This window comes from Gadus chalcogrammus, chromosome 14, assembly GCF_026213295.1.
Source record: "Gadus chalcogrammus isolate NIFS_2021 chromosome 14, NIFS_Gcha_1.0, whole genome shotgun sequence".
Taxonomy (NCBI): Eukaryota; Metazoa; Chordata; class Actinopteri; order Gadiformes; family Gadidae; genus Gadus; species Gadus chalcogrammus.
The window spans coordinates 21,529,289-21,553,548 of record NC_079425.1 but is presented as its reverse complement, the minus strand read 5'-3'; the positions used below and the strand labels follow the sequence as shown (position 1 = coordinate 21,553,548).

General features: G+C 44.7%; 1 protein-coding gene, 1 long non-coding RNA gene and 2 pseudogenes across 2 annotated transcripts; 3 read left to right on the top strand and 1 right to left on the bottom strand.

The window, feature by feature from the left end:
• Positions 1–379: 379 nt before the first annotated feature.
• On the top strand, positions 380–3,277 carry LOC130403737 (chymotrypsin B-like; annotated as a pseudogene).
• A 2,373-nt stretch (positions 3,278–5,650) lies between these two features.
• On the top strand, positions 5,651–7,660 carry LOC130403510 (chymotrypsin B-like). Its single transcript, XM_056607899.1, has 7 exons — positions 5,651–5,707; positions 5,901–6,004; positions 6,296–6,375; positions 6,515–6,599; positions 6,724–6,904; positions 7,161–7,297; positions 7,426–7,660. Exons 1-7 carry the CDS (start codon positions 5,656–5,658, stop codon positions 7,585–7,587), a joined length of 801 nt encoding a protein of 266 aa, XP_056463874.1. The 5' UTR covers positions 5,651–5,655; the 3' UTR covers positions 7,588–7,660.
• Positions 7,661–10,075: 2,415 nt separating this feature from the next.
• LOC130403320 (chymotrypsin B-like) lies at positions 10,076–20,625 on the top strand (annotated as a pseudogene).
• On the bottom strand, positions 15,370–17,548 carry LOC130403984 (uncharacterized). Its single transcript, XR_008904137.1, has 6 exons — positions 17,493–17,548; positions 17,180–17,281; positions 16,696–16,854; positions 16,483–16,563; positions 16,308–16,386; positions 15,370–15,931 (listed from the first exon to the last, which is right to left on the bottom strand). It is a non-coding gene; the product is annotated as an uncharacterized LOC130403984 (long non-coding RNA).
• Positions 20,626–24,260: the final 3,635 nt, after the last annotated feature.

Here is a 24,260-nt window from a genome sequence, read left to right as displayed (position 1 = left end):
GATACACAGTTATCAAGAAGATGTAGAATGACCCTCAAAGATGAAAGTTCCAGAGGTAGAAGGTTCCAGGGAATCATTGAGGTTTATTAAAAAAAAAAAAAAAGGTTTAAATAATGAACACTTTATCAATCGTTTGAGCCATGAACAACAGACTCCATGTTTCAAACAATTTTCGAGCTAGACGATCATGAAGTCCCAACCCCAGCTTTCTTATCAACTTGTCTAACACAGCTCTGGGAAAGTAGAGTCTATCTAAACCTGATAACCAGCTGAAGCCGGATGATGTACTTTCCATGAGCGAAAGCGGGGGTGTATAGGTAAGCTAGCTTCCGATTGGTCGGCGCAGAAAGAGGTCCCATGGATAAATAGGTGTCCAAGTCCTGATCCACCCTCACATCTTCACAATGGCCTTCTTCTGGATTGTTTCCTGCTTTGCTTTCATCAGCGCCGCTTACGGTAAGCAAGCAAGGCCCTGCTGCCTGAAGTATCAAGTGACCTGATACAGTTTGACGGGCGCCCTGCATAGCTATATAACTTTAACCCAAAAACTAGAAAAAATATCTCCAACAGACGCAGTGCTCTGGTGGGTTTGAAATGGGTCACTTGGATAGTGCTCCTCTCTTAACTCCTGTGTGTTGCGTGCTGTTCAGGCTGCGGCTCCCCAGCCATCCAGCCCCAGGTGACTGGCTACGCCCGCATCGTCAACGGTGAGGAGGCCGTCCCCCCACTCCTGGCCCTGGCAGGTGTCTCTGCAGGTGAGCCGTAGATACCTTTGATGTTATTGGGCTGCCAGTTCAATCTCCGGCTCCTCCTAGCTGATTGGCGAGGTGTCCCTGAGCAAGACACGAAACTACACCCTAACTGCTCTCGACGAGCTATCTGTCGCCTTGCATGGCTGACTCTGCTGTCGAATGTGTGTGTGAACAATTGCAAGTCGTTTTGCAGAGAAGCGTCTGACAAATGGCCTAAATATAAATGTGAATGTAACTTCTGTATGCCATCTTCTGGCCATTTGATGTAACAACCGTGGTCTCTCCTTTTTGAACCCAGCAATCCAACCCTGCGTTCACACCAAAAGATGCAAAAAGTGATCCGCGTCACGATCCCATTCAAAGTGAATGTAGAGACGCGTTGCTGCTTTGCTGCTGCAGCTTTTGCTGCCGAGAAAACCGGCAGCAAAATTTGATTTGCGGCGCGTCAAAATCTGATTTGCAGCGCGGCATGCCCGTGCCCGCTACCGGGCACGGGCGGCGGGCGCGTTCACGTATTTTGCGGCGCGCCAAATGCTGCTCGAGTTGAAATATTTCAACTTTTCGGCAGCAAACGCGTGATGACAGCCAATCAGCGTTCAACAGCGTTGCCACGGAGGCGTTGCCACTGAGTGACATGCCGTAACAGCCAATCAGTGTTACTCCCTTGGAGTGACCTAGAGTTCACTACCGTTACATTTATTTAGTAACTCGAAAAACCCCACAAATCAGCATTCTGTAGTGTAGTTGTGTTTACAGTTAAACTAAACTATAGTAGTATGTGTATGTATAAGTATGCTAAAGGGCTAGCATAACAACCCCAAACAAACCCAGTTGGGTGCCAGGCAGCACCAGCCTTCCAGGCTCCGAATGGTCTCATGAACCCATAAACGACGGGCATTCCGACGTATCTCCCTCTTCCACAACAGGTAAAGACATGCAATGCTCGTAATGTCGGTTGTGAATGAATTCATAAGCACCGCGAAACTTCCCGCGCTGCAAAACTGCGGCGCAGCAAAACGTTTGCAGCGCGTCAAAACCTTTGCTGCGCCGCAAAACTTGATTTGCCGCGCCGCAAAACCTCGGCGTCAACGCGTTCGGGCAGCAAATGCATCTTTTGGTGTGAACGCAGGGCAACGGATTCCATTTCTGCGGAGGTTCCCTGATCAATGAGAACTGGGTTGTTACCGCTGCTCACTGCCATGTCGGGTGAGTACATTTCCATTTGGACTGAAATTAAATTAGCATTTTAAGAAGTCCTCATTCCTCAAGGTTTCGTTGTGCAATTGAAAAGAAAACTTGACGTTTGGACTGCAGGATCCATAATGCCTCCTTCTGTTTGTCTTCAGGACCTACCACCGTGTGATTGTTGGAGAGCATGACAAGAGCAGTGCCATTACCAGCGAGAAGGTCCAGATCCTGAAGCCCTCTAAGGTATCTAATTACCTAACCTTAAACCAACTACTGAACACCTTTTATATATTTTTGAAAGAAAGATGATCATAACCAAATAATTGACTCAATAAATGTACCCCCTTCCACCTCTGTAGGTCTTCACCCATCCTGAATGGAACTACAGAACCATCAACAACGACATCTCCCTCATCAAGCTGGCTTCCCCCGCTGTCTTGGGAACCACCGTCTCCCCTGTGTGTCTGGGTGAGAGCAGCGATGTCTTCGCCCCTGGCATGAAGTGTGTGACAAGCGGCTGGGGTCGGACCCGCTACAACGGTAAGACCCTCCACCATTCAGTTGCCATGAGCAGATGCTGCTGGGCAATTCAAATAACTGTACAGTTCTTGATAAAATGTATATATTGCATATCAAAAGTAAATGAACGCAAAGAACTGCAAATGTTTGCACATATAAAGAATGTTAACTTGATCGCCCGGCTGATAGAAACATCCCCGAAAAATCGAAGTGTTTTTCATGACATTATTAAATGATCCCAACTCTAACTCTGTATCTCTCTCTTGTGATATCAGCCCCCGGCACCCCCAAAAAGCTTCAGCAGGCCGCTCTTCCCCTGATGTCCAACGAGCAGTGCAAGCGTAGCTGGGGCAGCAACAAGATCTCTGATGTCATGATCTGTGCCGGTGCTGCTGGCACTTCCTCCTGCATGGTGAGACAATCTTAATACACCCTGCAACACTTCCCCTTTCATTGGCCCTGCATTGAGCTCAACATGTCAGTTACTTTGATGAAGCATGCGTCTCAACACTCTAATCTGGTGTGGTTGTTCTCTCAGGGTGACTCCGGTGGCCCTCTGGTCTGCCAGAAGGACAACGTGTGGACCCTGGTCGGTATCGTCTCCTGGGGAAGCAGCTTCTGCTCTACCTCCACCCCCGCTGTCTACGCCCGTGTCACTGAGCTCCGAGGCTGGGTGGACCAGATCCTGGCTGCCAACTAAGGATTCACACTCCAACCTTCAGTCCTTTCCAGAGTCCAGACACCTCACTTTTCCTGGTTGGATGGCAAATTTTAATAAAATGTACTACTTGAACACAAAACAATCATCTCTCGTGGATTCATTTGCACATTGACACGTTGAATTGTCCATGCTGTCTTACTGTCTCTCACCAAGAGAGGTTGATCTTTTACACATAGAAAGTATAGAAACAACTTCCTGATCTCAAGGTTCAAGCTGGTAGAAAGTATATCACTGACTCAAGTGGATCACATTGCTTTTAAATGATGAGGAAATCTCTGTGCGAATTCTAGCATGCATCCCAACTCATTACTACTTCTGTATGAAGGCATACCACGGAACCGAGCTTTCACTCAACCATCTATCCTTATCAGCTATTCAGCGCATTACATGTTTATCGATACTATGTGATGGTTTTAACTACCACTAATTAAAAAGATTGTAATTTCTACTGACAATTTATGGTGACTCCTTCTAGCTACTCTTTGAGGAAAGTATACTGTAGCCTGCCCACTCTCCAGTTGTCCTTAAGAAACTATGAAATGGACAGCTTATGTACAGCGCATTTCTGTACACTGGCAACTCATCAGCCAGCTCATCGGGAGCAGTTTTCGTGCGGTGTCTTACTCAGGGACACATCTACTCTTGGCTAGGATGGGCCGGGGATTGAACCAGCAGTCTTCTAGTTGCCAAAAAAACTGCTACCACTAAGTCCTGAGCCAATGCCGCCCTTCTTAAAGAAAAAAACCTGCAATTCAAAGGCTAAATCCAATCCCATAATTTACTTTAGATATTGCTTGAAGGTATGATGAAACATTTCTGCATCAAAATATCCCAAAACGATGTTTTGTTTAATATTTTGTTGAGTGGTGTAATTACATTATCCCAATCATATTCAACAATATTCAAACACAGAGGAATCTGTAGTTGTAATCAAGGTAACGATCCGTTACATGTGGTAAGGTTGCATGTCAATGGCGTCATATGCCCTTTACCCCAACCCCCCTTTCTTCTGTTTAAACAAAACAGCAATCCAGAAGATATTTCAATACAGTCAAGTTAGTAATTCTCCTAATTGTGTAGAAATATTGAAGATAGGATGGCTCTATATAGGTGTGATTATCTCCTATGCAGCCATACATAGATACACAGACAGACTCGTACTGATGATCAAGTCTTTAGTGCTCCGCATCAGATCGCTGTAATTAGGAGTATGAATTTCTGTTGAGTATCAATAACACTATTAACCCAGCTACCTATTCCCCCCCCCTGACCCCCTCCTTTTTTGCAATATGCGTCCTACATGGTAGGATAGGGCCCCTGAAATAAACTGGAGGCCCCAAAACGGTGCCATTAAAGCGTTTTTATTTATTTATTAATTTACTAATGTATTATTCATTTAATTGACTGGTCTCTCTTGGTTGCCAAATCAGGTGAGTGAAATCCTCTGTACATTATGAAAGAAATGTATACAAATTAATATTAACTACAAAAATCGATACATTTTATTTAGACTCTGCCTAATCTAGGGCAGTTCTGTTTTTTGAGCAAATCAACCTCAATATTACACATTAAATACAACTTATTAGGATATATTGTTTGTTTGATATTGTTTTCATCATTTGTATTTTGAATGGATGCTAGAAGCTTCGGGCCGATTGAGACTCCTAAGGTGAAGCCCTCCCTGGTTGAAAGTGTTCTTCTTTTTAAAATATATATTTTTTAAGTAAACAATCATTACTTATTTTTAGTATTTGTGTGTTTGAATACTGAATAACGTGTACAATTTAAGATATAAATAATTATATTTTGGTGGAAAATAAACAATTCTATTCATCCAGAAATATCTAATATGGGGCGATAGAAACATTGACCAGTAACTGCAGCAGCACAGCCAATTGCGTACCCAAGATATGCACATAGCAACATCAATTTAGCCAATCAGCCTTCTCGAATCTGATGCCTTAAGAGCAATTAATCTGTCAACTGGCAGCTTCAGACGGTGGTGGATAGTCCCAAAATAGGGCCCTCCAAAAAACGTCTTGCATAGGGCCCCCAAGAAGGTAGAAACGGCACTGCAAGGGAGGGTTAGGTAAAAAAGTTAATTGTAATGACTTATTTTGTAATTTTGCAGGAGGAACATGGTCAAAGTTTTTATTGCATGGAAAAGAAAATTCAAAGTTACAAGGGTTTGGATAAGAGCCTTGAGCCATGAACAATATAATCCATTATATTTCAAACAATTTTCCAGCTAGTCAATCATGAAGTTCCAACCGTTACTGTTTTATCAGCTTGTCTAACATAGCTCTGGGAAGTTAGAGTCTATCTAAACCTGATAACCAGCTGAAGCCGGATGATGTACTTTCCATGAGCGAAAGCGGGGATGTATAGTTAAGCTAGCTTCTGATTGGTGGACGCAGAACCAGGTCCTATGGATAAATACGTGTCTGAGTCCTGATCTATCCTCACATCGTCACAATGGCCTTCCTGTGGACTGTTTCCTGCTTCGCTTTCATCAGCGCCGCTTACGGTAAGCAAGCAAGTCCCTGCTGCCTGAAGTATTAACTGACCCGTTCCAGTTTGACGGTGCCCTGCATAGTTATAGAAGTTTTACACAAAAACTAGAAAAAACGTCTCCAACAGACGCAATACTCTGTTGGGTTTGAAATGGGTCACTTGGATATTGCTCCTCTCTTAACTCCTGTGTGTTGCGTGCTGTTCAGGCTGCGGCTCCCCAGCCATCCAGCCCCATGTGACTGGCTACGCCCGCATCGTCAACGGTGAGGAGGCCGTCCCCCACTCCTGGCCCTGGCAGGTGTCTCTGCAGGTGAGCCGTAGATACCTTTGATGCTATTGGGCTGCCAGTTCAATCTCCGGCTCCTCAAAGCTGATTGTCGAGGTGTCCCTGAGCAAGACACGAAACTACACCCTAACTGCTCTCGACGAGCTACCTGTTGCCTCGCATGGCTGACTCTGTGAATGTGTTTATGAACAATTGCAAGTCACTTTGGAGAGAAGCGTCTGACAAATGGCCTAAATATATATGTAAATGTAACTTCTGCATGCCATGTTCTGGCCACTTGATTTAACAACCGTAGTCTCTCCTTTTTGAACCCAGCAATCCAACGGATTCCATTTCTGCGGAGGTTCCCTGATCAATGAGAACTGGGTTGTCACCGCTGCTCACTGCAATGTCAGGTGAGTACATTTCCATTTGGACTCAAATTAAATTAGCATTTTAAGAAGTCCTCATTCCTCAAGGTTTAGTTGTGCATTGAAAAGAAAACTTGACGTTTGGACTGCAGGATCCATAATGCCTCCTTCTGTTTGTCTTCAGGACCTACCACCGTGTGATTGTTGGAGAGCATGACAAGAGCAGTGCCATTACCAGCGAGAAGGTCCAGATCCTGAAGCCCTCTAAGGTATCTAATTAATTACCTAACCTTAAACCAACTACTGAACCACACCTTTTTATATATTTTTGAAAGAAAGATGATCATAACCAAATAATTGACTTAATAAATGTACCCCTTTCCACCTCTGTAGGTCTTCACCCATCCTGAATGGAACTCCAGAACCATCAACAACGACATCTCCCTCATCAAGCTGGCTTCCCCCGCTGTCTTGGGAACCACCGTCTCCCCTGTGTGTCTGGGTGAGAGCAGCGATGTCTTCGCCCCTGGCATGAAGTGTGTGACCAGCGGCTGGGGTCTGACCCGCTACAACGGTAAGACCCTCCACCATTCAGTTGCCATGAGCAGATGCTGCTGGGCAATTCAAATAACTGTACAGTTCTTGATAAAATGTATATATTGCATATCAATAAAGTAAATGAACGCAAAGAACTGCAAATGTTTGCACATATAAAGAATGTTAACTTGATCGCCCGGCTGATAGAAACATCCCCGAAAAATCGAAGTGTTTTTCATGACATTATTAAATGATCACAACTCTAACTCTGTATCTCTCTCTTGTGATATCAGCCCCCGGCACCCCCAACAAGCTTCAGCAGGCCGCTCTTCCCCTGATGTCCAACGAGCAGTGCAAGCGTAGCTGGGGCAGCAACATGATCTCTGATGTCATGATCTGTGCCGGTGCTGCTGGCGCTACCTCCTGCATGGTGAGACAATCTTAATACACCCTGCAACACTTCCCCTTTCATTGGCCCTGCATTGAACTCAACATGTCAGTTACTTTGATGTAGCATGCGTCTCTCAACACTCTAATCTGGTGTGGTTGTTCTCTCAGGGTGACTCCGGTGGCCCTCTGGTCTGCCAGAAGGACAACGTGTGGACCCTGGTCGGTATCGTCTCCTGGGGAAGCAGCCGCTGTTCTACCTCCACCCCCGCTGTCTACGCCCGTGTCACCGAGCTCCGAGGCTGGGTGGACCAGATCCTGGCTGCCAACTAAGGATTCACACTCCAACCTTCAGTCCTTTCCAGAGTCCAGACACCTCACTTTTCCTGGTTGGATGGCAAATTTTAATAAATGTACTACTTGAACACAAAACAATCATCTCTCGTGGATTCATTTGCACATTGACACGTTGAATTGTCCATGCTGTCTTACTGTCTCTCACCAAGAGAGGTTGATCTTTTACACATAGAAAGTATAGAAACAACTTCCTGATCTCAAGGTTCAAGCTGGTAGAAAATATATCACTGACTCAAGTGGATCACATTGCTTTTAAATGATGAGGAAATCTCTGTGCGAATTCTAGCATGCATCCCCAACTCATTACTACTTATGTATGACGGCATACCACGGAACCGAGCTTTCACTCAACCATCTATCCAGTTCAGCTATTCAGCGCATACATGTTTATCGGTACTATGTGATGGTTTTAACTACCACCAATTAAAAAGATTGTAATTTCTACTGACAATTTATGGTGACTCCTTCTAGCTACTCTTTGAGGAAAGTATACTGTAGCCTGCCCACTCTCCAGTTGTCCTTAAGAAACTATGAAATGGACAGCTTGTGTACAGCGCTTTCTGTACACTGGCAACTCATCAGCCAGCTCATCGGGAGCAGTTTTCGTGCGGTGTCTTGCTCAGGGACACATCTACTCTTGGCTAGGATGGGCCGGGGATTGAACCAGCAGTCTTCTAGTTGCCAAAAAACTGCTACCACTAAGTCCTGAGCCAATGCCGCCCTTCTTAAAGAAAAAAACCTGCAATTCAAAGGCTAAATCCAATCCCATAATTTACTTTAGATATTGCTTGAAGGTATGATGAAACATTTCTGCATCAAAATATCTCAAAACGATGTTTTGTTTAATATTTTGTTGAGTTGTGTACTTACATTATCCCAATTATATTCAACAATATTCAAACACAGAGGAATCTGTAGTTGTAATCAAGGTAACGATCCGTTACATGTGGTGAGGTTGCATGTCAATGGCGTCATATGCCCTTTACCCCAACCCCCCTTTCTTCTGTTTAAACAAAACAGTAATCCAGAAGATATTTCAATACAGTCAAGTTAGTAATTCTCCTAATTGTGTAGAAATATTGTAGGATGGCTCTATATAGGTGTGATTATCTCCTATGCAGCCATACATAGATACACAGACAGACTCGTACTAATGATCAAGTCTTTAGTGCTCCGCATCAGATCGCTGTAATTAGGAGTATGAATTTCTGTTGAGTATCAATAACACTAGTAACCCAGCTACCTATTCCCCCCCCCTGACCCCCTCCTTTTTGCAATATGCGTCCTACATGGTAGGATAGGGCCCCTGAAATAAACTGGAGGCCCCAAAACGGTTCCATTAAAGCGTTTTTATTTATTTATTTATTTATTTACTAATGTATTTATTCATTTAATTGACTGGTCTCTCTTGGTTGCCAAATCAGGTGAGTGAAATCCTCTGTACATTATGAAAGAACTGTATACAAATTAATATTAACTACAAAATCAATACATTTTATTAGACTCTGCCTAATCTAGGGCAGTTCTGTTTTTGAGCAAATCAACCTCAATATTACACATTAACTACAACTTATTAGGATATATGTTTGTTTGATATTTGTTTTCATCATTTGTATTTTTGAATGGATGCTAGAAGCTTCGGGCCGATTGAGACTCCTACGGTGAAGCCCTCCCTGGTTGAAAGTGTTCTTTTTAAAATAAATATTTTTTTAAGTAAACAATCATTACTTATTTTTAGTATTTGTGTGTTTGAATACTGAATAACGTGTACAATTTAAGATATAAATCATTATATTTGGGGGAAAATAAACAATTCTATTCATCCAGAAATATCTAATATGGGGCGATAGAAACATTGACCAGTCACCGCAGCAGCACAGCCAATTGCGTACCCAAGATATGCACATAGCAACATCAATTTAGCCTGTCAGCCTTCTCGAATCTGATGCCTTAAGAGCAATTAATCTGTCAACTGGCAGCTTCAGACGGTGGTGGATAGTCCCAAATTATGGCCCTCCAAAAAACGTCTTGCATAGGGCCCCCAAGAAGGTAGAAACGGCACTGCAAGGGAGGGTTAGGTAAAAAAGTTAATTGTAATGACTTATTTTGTAATTTTGCAGGAGGAACATGATCAAAGTTTTTATTGCATGGAAAAGAAAATTCAAAGTTACAAGGGTTTGGATAAGAGCCTTGAGCCATGAACAATATAATCCATTATATTTCAAACAATTTTCCAGCTAGTCAATCATGAAGTTCCAACCGTTACTGTCTTATCAGCTTGTCTAGCATAGCTCTGGGAAGTTAGAGTCTATCTAAACCTGATAACCAGCTGAAGCCGGATTATGTACTTTCCATGAGCGAAAGCGGGGATGCATAGGTAAGCTAGCTTCTGATTGGTGGACGCAGAACCAAGTCCTATGGATAAATACGTGTCTGAGTCCTGATCTATCCTCACATCGTCACAATGGCCTTCCTGTGGACTGTTTCCTGCTTCGCTTCATTAGCGCCGCTTACGGTAAGCAAGCAAGTCCCTGCTGCCTGAAGTATTAACTGACCTGATACAGTATGACGGCGCCCTGCATAGTTATAGAAGTTTTACACAAAAACTAGAAAAAACGTCTCCAACAGACGCAGTACTCTGTTGGGTTTGAAATTGGTCATTTGGATATTGCTCCTCTCTTAACTCCTGTGTGTTGCGTGCTGTTCAGGCTGCGGCTCCCCAGCCATCCAGCCCCAGGTGACTGGCTACGCCCGCATCGTCAACGGTGAGGAGGCCGTCCCCCCACTCCTGGCCCTGGCAGGTGTCTCTGCAGGTGAGCCGTAGATACCTTTAATGTTATCGGGCTGCCAGTTCAATCTCCGGCTCCTCCTAGCTGATTGTCGAGGTGTCCCTGAGCAAGACACGAAACTACACCCTAACTGCATCTCGACGAGCTACCTGTTGCCTCCCATGGCTGACTCTGTGAATGTGTGTGTGAACAATTGCAAGTCACTTTGGAGAGAAGCGTCTGACAATGGCCTAAATATATATGTAAATGTAACTTCTGCATGCCATGTTCTGGCCACTTGATGTAACAACCGTGGTCCTCTCCTTTTTGAACCCAGCAATCCAACGGATTCCACTTTCTGCGGAGGTTCCCTGATCAATGAGAACTGGGTGGTCACCGCTGCTCACTGCAATGTCAGGTGAGTAATTTCCATTTGGACTCAAATTAAATTAGCATTTTAAGAAGTCCTCATTCCTCAAGGTTAGTTGCGCAATTGAAAGAAAACTTGACGTTTGGACTGCAGGATCCATAATGCCTCCTTCTGTTTGTCTTCAGGACCTACCAACCGTGTGATTGTTGCGAGCATGACAAGAGCAGTGCCATTACCAGCGAGAAGGTCCAGATCCTGAAGCCCTCTAAGGTATCTAATTACCTAACCTTAAACCAACTACTGAACAACCCCTTTTTATATATTTTTGAAAGAAAGATGATCATAACCAAATAATTGACTCAATAAATGTACCCCTTTCCACCTCTGTAGGTCTTCACCCATCCTGAATGGAACTCCAGGACCATCAACAACGACATCTCCCTCATCAAGCTGGCTTCCCCCGCTGTCTTGGGAACCACCGTCTCCCCTGTGTGTCTGGGTGAGAGCAGCGATGTCTTCGCCCTGGCATGAAGTGTGTGACCAGCGGCTGGGGTCTGACCCGCTACAACGGTAAGACCCTCCACCATTCAGTTGCCATGAGCAGCTGCTGCTGGGCCCATTCAAATAACTGTACAGTTCTTGATAAATGAATCTATTGCATATCAATAAAGTAAATGAACGCAAGACTCACAAATGTTTGCACATATAAGAATGTTAACTTGATCGCCCGGCTGATAGCAACATCCCCGAAAAATCGAAGTGTTTTTTCATGATTTTTAAATGATCACAACTCTAACTTGTATCTCTCTCTTGTGATATCAGCCCCCGGGCACCCCCAACAAGCTTCAGCAGGCCGCTCTTCCCCTGATGTCCAACGAGCAGTGCAAGCGTAGCTGGGGCAGCAACATGATCTCTGATGTCATGATCTGTGCCGGTGCTGTGGCGCTACCTCCTGCATGGTGGGACAATCTTAATACACCCTGCAACACTTCCCTTTCATTGGCCCTGCATTGAGCTCAACTGTCAGTTACTTTGATGAAGCATGAGTCTCTCAACACTCTAATCTGGTGTGGTTGTTCTCTCAGGGTGACTCCGGTGGACCCTCTGGTCTGCCAGAAGGACAAGTGTGGACCTGGTCGGTATCGGTATCCTGGGGAAGCAGCCGCTGCCTTACCTCCACCCCCGCTGTCTACGCCCCGTGTCACGAGCTCGAGGGCTGGGGGACCAGATCCTGGCTTGCCAACTAAGGATTCACAACTCCAACCTTCCAGTCCTTTCCAGAGTTCCAGACACCTCACTTTTCCTGGTGGATGGCAAATTTTAATAAAATGTACTACTTGAACACAAAACAATCATCTCTCGTGGATTAATTTGCACATTGACACGTTGAATTGTCCATGCTGTCTTACTGTCTCTCACCAAGAGAGGTTGATCTTTTACACATAGAAAGTATAGAAACAACTTGCTGATCTCAAGGTTAAGCTGGTAGAAAATATATCACTGACTCAAGTGGATCACATTGCTTTTAAATGATGAGGAAATCTCTGTGCGAATTCTAGCATTGCATCCCAACTTCATTACTACTTCTGTATGAAGGAATACTATGGCAACCGAGCTTTCACTAACCCTATATCCAGTTCAGCCATTCAGCGCATTACATGTATACCTCTACTATGTGATGCTTTTAACCTACCACTACATTAAACTAATACTCCTAATTAAAAATTAACTACCACTAATATGACAATTTATGGTGGACTCCTTCTAGCTACTATTTGAGGAAACTACTATTGTAGCTGCCACTCTCCAGTTGTCCTTAAGAAACTATGAAATGGACAGTTTATGTACCGCGCTTTCTGTACGCTGGCAACTCAACAGCCAGCTATCTGGAGCAGTTTTCGTGCGGTGTCTTGCTCAGGGACAACCTCTACTCTGGGCTAGGAGGGCCGGGGGATTGACCCCGCAGTCTCTCTAGTTGCCAAAAAAAAACTGCTACCACTAAGTCCTGAGCCACTGCGCCCCTTCTTAAAGGTCAAAACCTGCAGTTCAAAGGCTGAATCCAATCATCATTACTTTACCATTGTTAAGGTATGATGAAACATTTCTGCATCAAAATATCCCAAACCGATGTTTTGTTCAATATTTGTTGAGTTGTGTAATTACATTATCCAATTGTATTCAACAATATTCAAACACAGAGGCATCTGTAGTTGTCATCAAGGTAACAATACGTACATGTGTTGAGGTTGCATGTCAATGGCGTCATATGCCCTTTTCCCCAACCCCCCCTTCTTCTGTTTACCAAACAGTAATCCAGAAGATATTTCAATACAGTCAAGTAGTCATGTCTCTAATTGTGTAGAAATATGAAGATAGGATGGCTCTATCTTAGGTGTGATTATCTCATGCAGCCATACATAGATAAAGACAGACTCGCTCATACTGATGATCAAGTCTTAGTGCTCCGATCAGATCGCTTGTAATTAGGAGTATTGAATTCTGTGAGTATCAATACCACTATTAACCCAGCTACCTATCCCTCCCCTGACCCCATCCTTTTTTGCCAATTATGTGTCCTACATGGTTAGATAGGAGCACCAAAACGGTTGTTGCCATTAAAGCGGTTTTTACTTATTATTTAATAATTTACTAATGTATTTTAATTCATTTTAATTGACTGGGTCTCTCTTGGTTGCAACAATCAGTGTGAGTTGAATCCTCTGTCATATGAAAGAACTGTATAAAAATTAATATTAACTATAAAAGTACTAATGCATTTTATTTAGACACTGAAATATCTAGGGCAGAGTTCTGTCTTTTGAGCAATCAACCTTCAATCTTACACATTAACTCCAACTTATTCGGATATATTGTTTGTTTGATATTTGTTTCTTCCATTTGTATTTTTGTATAGATGCTTCTAGAAAAGCTTCTGGCCGATTGAGACCCCTACGGTGAAGCCCCTCCCGGTTGAAAGTGTTTTTTCTTTTTAAATAAATATTCTTTTTAAATAACAATTACGTTATATTTGTGTGTTTAAATACTGAATAATGTGTACAATTAAAAATATAATCATTATATTTTGGGGGAAAAATAAGCAATTCTATTCATCCGAAATATCTATTGCGGGGCGGATAAAAAACTGACAGTCACTGCAGCAGCACAGCCAATTGCGTACACAAGATATGCACATCGCATCATCAATTAGCCAATCAGCCTTCCTCAATCTGATTGTCCTTAAGAGCAATAATTTGTCACCAAAGGGCAGCGTCAGACGGTGGATAGTTCAAAATAGGGCCCCCCAAAAAACTTCTTCATAGGGCCCCCAAGAAGGTAGAAGAAACGGCACAGCAAGGGAGGGTTAGGTAAAAAGCTCATGTAATGATTATTTTGTAATTTTGCAGGAGGACCTATATGTCCAAAGTTAGTTTTTATGCATGGAAAATAAAATTCAAAGTTACAAGGGTTTGGCATAAGAGCTTGTAGTCACCATGAGGGGTGTTTCTAGGTTTCATAAACATCGGGGCTTAGTATAGCTGGTTCTACCAGACTCTCGACTCACTTCATTCATTTGTACAGCGAGTCTGGACCCTAATCAATGACAAACGTTAACTCACTGGAAGGCGGGTGTCTGTTGAAGTCTCATAATGATTGGATCTGCCCAGTGCCACTCTGGAATCTGCCTAACCAATCGCTAACGTTTGGTTGGACGTATGTCATGCGCCGGGACTCACGCGCAGGTTGTACACAAACCAAACACCTTGGCGCGTCTGCACGAAAATGTCCGTCAACGACAGCCTGCAGGTTGTTGTCGAATTTAATTATCAGGGAAAAATGGCACATGTAAATACCCCTACCGACCTACAACAACTCAAAATGGCGTACGACTTTATCGTCATTGTTCTCAGACACGCCCTCTGTTCGCTGATTGGTGGCCGCTGTGGCGGCACCAGAAACAAATTACATACAGCAGGTCCAGACCTAGTAGTGAAGGGAAATTCAACTTGAGCGGAAGTACTTAGCGGGGGAGCCACGGCTAGGCTTAGCCCAGACAGAAAATGCCAAAATTATTTCCATGCTTTATTTTGCATGAACGTTTTCAGAATGCTTCACCTAAATAAACAAAATGCAGTTTTTTTATAGCTACCTGACTGCTGTGCTGCTTATCCCCAAATGTCTAAGTTCATTCAAGTTATTTCAGAGTAAAATGACTACCTACACGTGGACGGACTATACGCATACACATCTGATGGGGATAGGATAGTCTAATCACTTGATGGTGGTAAAAAGTATTTTTTTTTTTTAACTGTTTCTTCTCTGGGCCAGAAGGACTACTCGACTAGGCTAGTACTTATAAATAATAAATTTATTTTTTAACCCCAAAATTAATTCAGGGCTAATAACCACAGGGTCTGTGTTAGGATGTTTGGTTTCAGGGGTCTGCGTTCAGGGCCTAATCTGAGGGAGGGGGGATATACATTGTAAATACATGAATAGGCTTGAATTAGTAGTAATATGGAGGTGAATAACAGTCATGTATATTAAATGTATTGCAGGAGTTTAGCTTGACATTAACCAAGTTGAAGGACAATTAAATGAACCGCACCAAACATGTAAGGTCAATTTGGGATTTTAATATATAAACAATAACACTTGACAAAAGTTTAATACAATTTTGTAAAGGAAAGCAGAGGAAAACATTTTCCCAAATGAATCTTTTCAAAATGTCACCACCATTCCGAAAGCAAGTGCAGAGGTTTGTGTAAAAGCAGTCCTCCCTGACCAGCTCTGTCCCCGACTCTAAACCCTGACTCTCAACCCTAACGCTGAACCATCTGATGGCAGGAAGACGCGCCTTCAGTGTAAAGGTTTGAACCACAGATACGGAAGAAAAGAGGAAGCAGAAGAGAGTAGTGAAGTAGTAGTGAGGTTAGTGACAAACATGAGGGAAAGGCGTGTGGAAGCACACGGTTACATGTGGGGTCAAGAAGATCACTCCCACTGGAGGTCATTGATCCATCAGCCTCAGACTGCTGAGCTCAGCAGGTCTTTCTGGAGGACGAGGCTCAGATGAACTGAGGAGACGGGACCAGCAGGATGTCAGGATTAGGGCGGGTTCAGCTCAGGTGTGTCTACCCCCGACCAAACAGGATCAGGTGAGGTTCAGCACAGGTGGTTCTGCCTGGACAAAACAAGGACATTGATCGGGTTCAATATTCAAAAGATGCAACATTATCTGAACCAAAGATAAGTCATTAAGGAGCAGGCAGGCCTTGGGGCGCCTTGCTCAAGGACGTATCACAGTATTCTGAGGACTTCAACCCGGCACCATTGGTTTGAGAATTGAACCCCCAACCCCCTACCTAATCCACTATGTCCAGATAATGCAAACTTATAAGGAAACCTTGATGGTAGAGTCCTGGTTGTCCTCAGGATTTGCCTTCCAGATGTACAGCGCGAAACAGCGCGACTCTGGCCCTAAAGTCTGGTAACAAACATGTAGTTTGTCTTATTTTTAAGCCCTTTATTTCCAGTTTGTTTGGTTAATACAAACTTACAATCCTTGTTGGTAGAGTGATGGTCATCCTCCAGATTCACGGCTCCCCTACCAGCTTGCCTCCGCTCCAGAAACACGTTCTAGTAAGAAAACACAGCGGTAGTTGGTTAACGCATGTCAAAGTAACAGCTGTATTTTGCCCTTTAAGTCAACCATGTAAGTAAATACAAACTTACGAGGAATCCTTGTTGGTCGATTCCTAGTCATCCTCCAGCGCCTCAGCTCCTCCAGCAGCTCTCCTCGGACAGAGTCCTGGTCTGGAACAAACAGCGGAAGTCTTGCTTCAACATGAGGTAAAACAGATGTAGTCGTCTGGTATATATGGTAAAAACACCGGTAGTTTGTGGTAGTAGTATTCTACGAGAAGTGGCAGTGAGTGTGATAATCACTTCAGAGTCAGGCTCCATCTACCCCACGACAGACGTCATTCACCAGGCAGGCCCTCCACCAGCTCCTCCACCAGGCAGGGCCTTCAGCACGACTCCTCCTTCAGCTCGGCTCCTTCAGCACGGCTCCTCCATCAGCTCCTTCAGCCATGGATCCCAGGTCTGGTTACAAACACAGTTGGTCTCAGCAGTAAATCACCTGGGGACGCAACACACCCCACCTCCTGCATCTGAGGTTCACTTGTAAAATGGGAGACAAATTTAAACACTTAAATTAGACAACGTCTGCAGATTGTCGCGGTCAGCAATTCATCCACAACGGTTGTAGCAGCACTAGTAACATTAATGGCTCATATGACTCTTGCATAACCCCCGTATGAATTAACTCAAATCACAGCTTGGCACAGATTTAAAGTCATAAGATGATCAAAACCAGACATAAACTACCGTGGATTTTAATGTTTCAGATGAGCTTGGTGATGGTTACCCTTTGGTCCGGTGCTGCAGGCTCCTGGTCTCCAGCCCCAGTCTCCGGTCCACCCTGGCACCACAGGCCTCCGGGCTCCAGCCTCTCAGCCTCGCCTTTCAGCTACAGCAGCAGGTTTATATCAGCATTTGCCCAACAACACACACACACACACACACACACACACACACACACACCTTAATATAGATACAAACTATTGTGGTAACCCGCTCTCCTAATGTGCCGGCCGGGTTCCAGGTACGAATCACACTTTAAGCAAGGTTTAAGCCGCACTCGGCAATTATTGCATACATTTTAGACAGATTATACTCACGGTCTCTAGGGCCTCAGTGCGCCTCTAGTCGCTCGCAGAGCCGAGCACTTCCTTCTAATCGCTCCCGGTTCCCCGGAAAGTCAGTCCTCATGCTCATTTTAAAGTCTCTTCCTGGCTGTCCAGCCAGGTGTCTCCCATCTCGCTGATTGGGGTTCGGTAGGTGCTCTCCGTCGCCGGGTGGTGGGTGACGGCAGTATCGGCCGTCCAGGATCAAACCTCGGGTCCGTCCGGACCGAGGTTTAAGGGGCGAGACGCCACACTATACAGATACCCCCCACACACACACACACACACACACACACACACACACACACACACACACACACACACACACACACACACGTGCACAGATCTGACTGGGGATAGGATAGGTTAATACACTTGAGTTGGTAAACAGGTTTTTTTTTATTCTCTTGCCAGAAGGACTATGGCTACCTAGACTAGGCTAATTATAAATGTTTATATATATATAAATATATATATTTTTTATTTTTTATTTCTTTCCCAAAGATCATATTCGGGGCTAATTAAATAACATCCAAGGCTTTAGCCCCGAATAAAACAGCATAGGGACGCCACTGATACCATGAAAACAAACATGCCTTAATTGTACAGTTTGAGCTTACCTATGTAAATGACATTAAATGCGTCTGCAAAAAGATACACAGTATTCAAGAAGATGCAGCATGACCCTCAAAGATGAAAGTTCCTGAGGAAGTAGTTACCAGGGAAGTAGAGACGTTTATTTTTAAAGGAGACATATTATATCACCAGGTGTGAGTGTGATTAGCCTTACAAGCCATTTCGAAAATCTGCCCCAACATGACATCACTAGTGGGCGTGTCCACCTAGATCAGTGCTGGATAGATCAATCTACCAGCCTACTAGTGATTTCATAAGGGGGAGATTTTAAAGCGGCTTGTAAGGCTAATCACACTCCCGCCTGGTGGCATAATATGTCTCCTTTAACAGAAAAAAAAGTTAAACAAAAGGTTAAATAATTAACCCTTTATATATCGTTTGAGCCATGAACAATAGAATCCATTATATTTAAAAAAAAAATTCCAGCTAGACAATCATGAAATCCCAACCCCAGCTGTCTTATCAACTTGTCTAACACAGCTCTGGGAAGTTAGAGTCTATCTAAACCTGATAACCAGCTGAAGCCGGATGATGTACTTTCCATGAGCGAAAGCGGGGATGTATATAGGTAAGCTAGCTTCTGATTGGTGGACGCAGAACGAGGTCCCATGGATAAATACGTGTCTGAGTCCTGCTCCATCTTCACATCTTCACAATGGCCTTCTTCTGGATTGATAGCTGTATAAGTTTAACCCAAAAACAAGAACATTTCTCCAACAGACGCAGTGCTCTGGTGGGTTTGAAATGGGTCACTTGGATAGTGCTCCTCTCTTAACTCCTGTGTGTTGCGTGCTGTTCAGGCTGCGGCTCCCCAGCCATCCAGCCCCAGGTGACTGGCTACGCCCGCATCGTCAACGGTGAGGAGGCCGTCCCCCACTCCTGGCCCTGGCAGGTGTCTCTGCAGGTGAGCCGTAGATACCTTTGATGTTATTGGGCTGCCAGTTCAATCTCCGGCTCCTCCTAGCTGATTGTCGAGGTGTGCCTGAGCAAGACACGAAACTACACCCTTACTGCTCTCGACGAGCTACCGGTTGCCTCCCATGGCTGACTCTGCTGTCGGTGTGTGAATGTGTGTATGAACAATTGCAAGTCGCTTTGGAAAGAAGCGGCCTAAATGTAAATGTGAATGTAACTTCTGCATGCCATGTTCTGGCCACTTGATGTAACAACCGTGGTCTCTCCTTTTTTGAACCCAGCAATCCAACGGATTCCATTTCTGCGGAGGTTCCCTGATCAATGAGAACTGGGTGGTCACCACTGCTCACTGCAATGTCAGGTGAGTACATTTCCATTTGGACTCAAATTAAATTAGCATTTTAAGAAGTCCTCATTCCTCAAGGTTTAGTTTTGCAATTGAAAAGAAAACTTGACGTTTGGACTGCAGGATCCATAATGCCTCCTTCTGTTTGTCTTCAGGACCTACCACCGTGTGATTGTTGGAGAGCATGACAAGAGCAGTGCCATTACCAGCGAGAAGGTCCAGATCCTGAAGCCCTCTAAGGTAGGCCTATCTAATTACCTTACCTTTCTTCAACCAACTACTAAACAACACCTGTTTATATATTTTCGATAGTAAGATGATCATTACTAAATAATTGACTTAATAAATGTACCCCTTTCCACCTCTGTAGGTCTTCACCCATCCTGAATGGAACTCCAGAACCATCAACAACGACATCTCCCTCATCAAGCTGGCTTCCCCCGCTGTCTTGGGAACCACCGTCTCCCCTGTGTGTCTGGGTGAGAGCAGCGATGTCTTCGCCCCTGGCATGAAGTGTGTGACCAGCGGCTGGGGTCTGACCCGCTACAACGGTAAGACCCTCCACCATTCAGTTCCCATGAGCAGATGCTGGGCGATTCAAATAACAGTACAATTCTTGATCAAATGTTTATATTGCATATCAGTAAAAGTAAATAAACGCATAGATCTGCAAATGTTTGCACATATAAAGAACGTCAACTTGATCGCCCGGCTGATTGAAACATCCCCCAAAAATCGAAGTGTCTTTCATGACATTATTAAATGATCACAACTCTAACTCTGTATCTCTCTCTTGTGCTATCAGCCCCCGGCACCCCCAACAAGCTTCAGCAGGCCGCTCTTCCCCCTGTCCAACGAGCAGTGCAAGCGTAGCTGGGGCAGCAACATGATCTCTGATGTCATGATCTGTGCCGGTGCTGCTGGCGCTACCTCCTGCATGGTGGGACAATCTTAATACACCCTGCAACACTTCCCCTTTCATTGGCCCTGCATTGAGCTCAACATGTCAGTTACTTTGATGAAGCATGCGTCTCTCAACACTCTAATCTGGTGTGGTTGTTCTCTCAGGGTGACTCCGGTGGCCCTCTGGTCTGCCAGAAGGACAACGTGTGGACCCTGGTCGGTATCGTCTCCTGGGGAAGCAGCCGCTGCTCTACCTCCACCCCCGCTGTCTACGCCCATGTCACTGAGCTCCGAGGCTGGGTGGACCAGATCCTGGCTGCCAACTAAGGACACCTCACTTTGCCTGGTTGGATGGCAAATTTTAAAAAAATGTACTTGATGGTAAAATAACTTGATGTGGACTTGATGTGGATTCATTTGCACATTGACACGTTGAATTGTCCATGCTGTCTTACCGTCTCTCACCAAGAGAGCGCGCTCTTTAAAAAATAGAAAGGCTAGAAACAACTTTCTGGTCAAGCTGGTAGAAAGTATATCACTGACTGAAGTAGATCTCTGTGCGGATTCTGGCATGTATCCCAAATCATTACTACTTTTGTCTGAATGCATTCCACTGAACCAAGCTTTCACTCAACCATCTATCCAGTTCAATATTCAGCGCACTTTTCACTACCACCAATTAAAGAATGATTTTAATTCCTACTGAAAATTGATGGTGACTTCTTTTAGCTACTCTTTGAGGAAAGTATACTGTAGCAGCTTACCCTGCACACTCTTCAGTTTTCTTTAAGAAACGAAGTAAATGGACTGCTTATGTACAGCACTTTTATGCACTTTGGCGACTCATCAGCCAGCTCATCGGGTGCAGTTTGCGTGAGGTGTCTTGCTCAGGGACACATCTAATCTTGGCTAGGGTGAGCCGGGGAATGAACCGGCAACATTCTATTTGCCAAACAACTGCTATCAATAACTCCTGAGCAACTGCAACCCTTCATAAAGAAAAAAAATTCCACTTCAAAGGCTTAATCACAACCCAAAATTTACTTAATTTATGGTTTAAAGGTATGACGAAACATTTCGTCATAAAAACTCATAACATATTTTGTGATACCTTTTTTATGCAGGGAATTGATATTTTCCGTAGTTTTCCTGGATTAAAAAATAATTTTGGGACATTTGAATGTAGGAAAACATCGCAGATGGCAGGAAAGAGGGTCACAGAGCTGCGGCGGGAGGCCTCTGCAGCTCTAGAGGAGCAGCGGGATGCAGGGTCCGAAACAGCGACCAACATGCCTGCACCGGATCGCACCGGAAAAGGGTGCACAAACCGCGTGTGCCCCTTTTCTGTTCGTATAGGCTACTTTACTGAAATAACTAGTCAGGGGCGTTATCATCCCTTGGATGATCTGTATGCTTTGTTGATCTGAATAAACGTTATTTCTTAGTATGATACTGCCTTGCGTCACATTGATTCTCAAGCTCGACGCTTTGCTTAGAGACGATCCAGAGCTAGAGACTACATCAGGCGACCGAAATAATAGTGAAAGAGCGAATAACATAATTGATGGCTGGGTTGTAGGAAGCGGAGGGAAATACAACATTAGGTTTTGAGTAGCTGGTGTAATGGCCTCTTCTTTTTGTAAACGAGACAAATACCATGGCCTATAATAACATGGACAGCCGGGTCACAAGTTGATCTGGTTGCCTCCTGCTCTTAGGAAGACTAGTTGTGGTTTTTCAGATAATGACGTGTCTGTTGCTCAACGGCACAATGGAATGGAAATGCATTGTGGGTCCGTCCGTTCCGTCGGCTCCGTCTCTTTTGAGAAAATGTTAACATTTCGGGCTGCGACGGATCCGTCAGCCAATCAGATCGTGGCTCCGTCGTTAAACACCACTCCCCCGCCGTCAGACACGCCTTCCGTCGCCCGTTGACGGACGGATGCAGTGGGCAACAGGTATTGACCAAATACATAAAGTTTTACGTTTACTGCAATACTTGTCGTGAAATTATAGGGAGGAGGCGGGGCGTGATGGTGTCAGATACCATTGTTGGGAACAGCATTTACCTGAACGGCATATGCCATGGTATGTCAGTGGTCGTGGTGGCACATGCCACAGGCCAATAAACGATCACGTGTCTCTCGTGGGCAAGCTGCGTGACCTGTGACCTGCGTGACCACTGCATCCGTCCGTCAACGGACGACGGAAGGCGTGTATGACGGATGGGGGAGTGGTGTTTGCCGACGGAGCCATGATCTGATTGGCTGACGGATCCGTCGCAGCCCAAAATGTAAAAACGTTCTCAACGCATAGACCGAGCTGAGGGAACGGACGGACCCACAATGCATTTCGGGAGTAAAGTCAATGAGATCCGTCAACGGACGTATGCAGTGTGCAAGGCGTGTCACGCCTCATGCCCACTGCACCGTCAGTCAAAGGACGTGGGAAGGCGTGGCTGACGGATGGGGGAGTAGTCTTTGCAGAGGCATCCGTCAGCCAATCAAATCGCTTCGCCGGGTTCTTCCCGCTTCTTCCTGCTTGTTGTGTTGTCATTGCAAGATTTCCCGTTTTCCAGTATCGTCAGAGCCCGAGTCGCGTCACAGTGCTTAAATTTGCATACGCGATCTGATTGGATGACGGATCCGTCGCTGCCGAAAAAGTTGACAATTTTTCAACTTTTTGACGGAGCCGAAGGCTCCAACGGAACGGACGGATCCACAATGCATTGCGCGTCCGTCCCCATTCAAAGTCAATGGGGATCAGTCAACGGACGGAGGTAGTGGGCACGAGGCGTCACACTACCTCCGTCCGTCGACGGATCTCATTGACTTTGCATACGGGCGCTCTCGAAATGCATTGTGGGTCTGTCCGTTCTGTTGGCTCCGTGGCCTTAGTCAAAAAGTTTTGAACTGTTCAACTTTTCAGGCAGTCGGCCAATCAGACTGCGTTAGGCAAATATATGCAAGGACACTGTCCAATGAAATCGCTTTTGTAACACAACCCAGAAAAACACATGGATGCGTCATAAAGCCCACATCCGTCGACGGACGCATGTAGTGTGAACAGTTGAACTGAAACACCGGTTTGCCCGCAGCGCGCCCTTCTCCGGTGCGATCCGGTGCAGGCATGTTGGTCGCTGTTTCAGACCCTGCATCCCGCTGCTCCTCTAGACTAGAGCTGCAGCGGCCTCCCGCAGCAGCTCCGTGACAGTCTTCTCTGCCATTGTCATGTTATTGGTATATAAGTCAACCCAGTCAAATCTGGCACAATGCTATGCATAGAAAAAGAAACTTTTACAAATTACATTATTAAATTGCATAATGAATTGTCAATTGCATAATTAACGACTTATTGAATTGCAAATTGTAAATTGTATTGCCATTAGAATTTGCTACATATATGCTTCCATAGTAATGGGTTGTATTTCAAGGCTTTGTGATGCCTCGCATGTACGTTTTACCAACTTCCCTAGCCTGTTGTCTGATTTTGATGTTTGGTTGATCTACAACCCGAACAACCTGGTTTTGAACCAGACACCTTCCTTTACCCGTTTCATCAACTTAGTCCAAAGATTGCAATGAAAAGTCTGCCATGCAGGCCCTGAGAGCCATGCTTGGCAGATTATTTGTACGTTTACATGTTGAATAGTATTTGCAGTCTTGAAATGAAAGGAAAGGAACAACTTTCGTATCTGGAGGCTGAAGCTTGTAGAAATATTTCCCTGGTTAAAGTAGATCCCTTCGCTTTGTGTAATTAAAAGACCCTCTGTGGAGATTTTGGCAAGCCAAGCCTCTCAAGACATCTACATCTGGATGAAGGCACACTCACTAACCCTAACCCTAACCTCAGCCAAACCTGTCCAAGACAGTGCTCCTTCTCATTCCATTCCTCCCCCAGTATAACTATTCAGCTTTTCTCCTCCCTATTAGTCAGTATTATTACCCACTGAGACTGCTACA

What these genes read in the sequence shown, in the direction of transcription:
- LOC130403510 (XM_056607899.1), top strand. Translation starts at nt 5,656, where the DNA reads ATGGCCTTCCTGTGGACTGTTTCCTGCTTCGCTTTCATCAGCGCCGCT. An exon ending in TTTCATCAGCGCCGCTTACG is followed by an intron (nt 5,708 to 5,900) that starts GTAAGCAAGCAA and finishes CGTGCTGTTCAG; the next exon opens with GCTGCGGCTCCCCAGCCATC. An exon ending in CCTGGCAGGTGTCTCTGCAG is followed by an intron (nt 6,005 to 6,295) that starts GTGAGCCGTAGA and finishes TTTTGAACCCAG; the next exon opens with CAATCCAACGGATTCCATTT.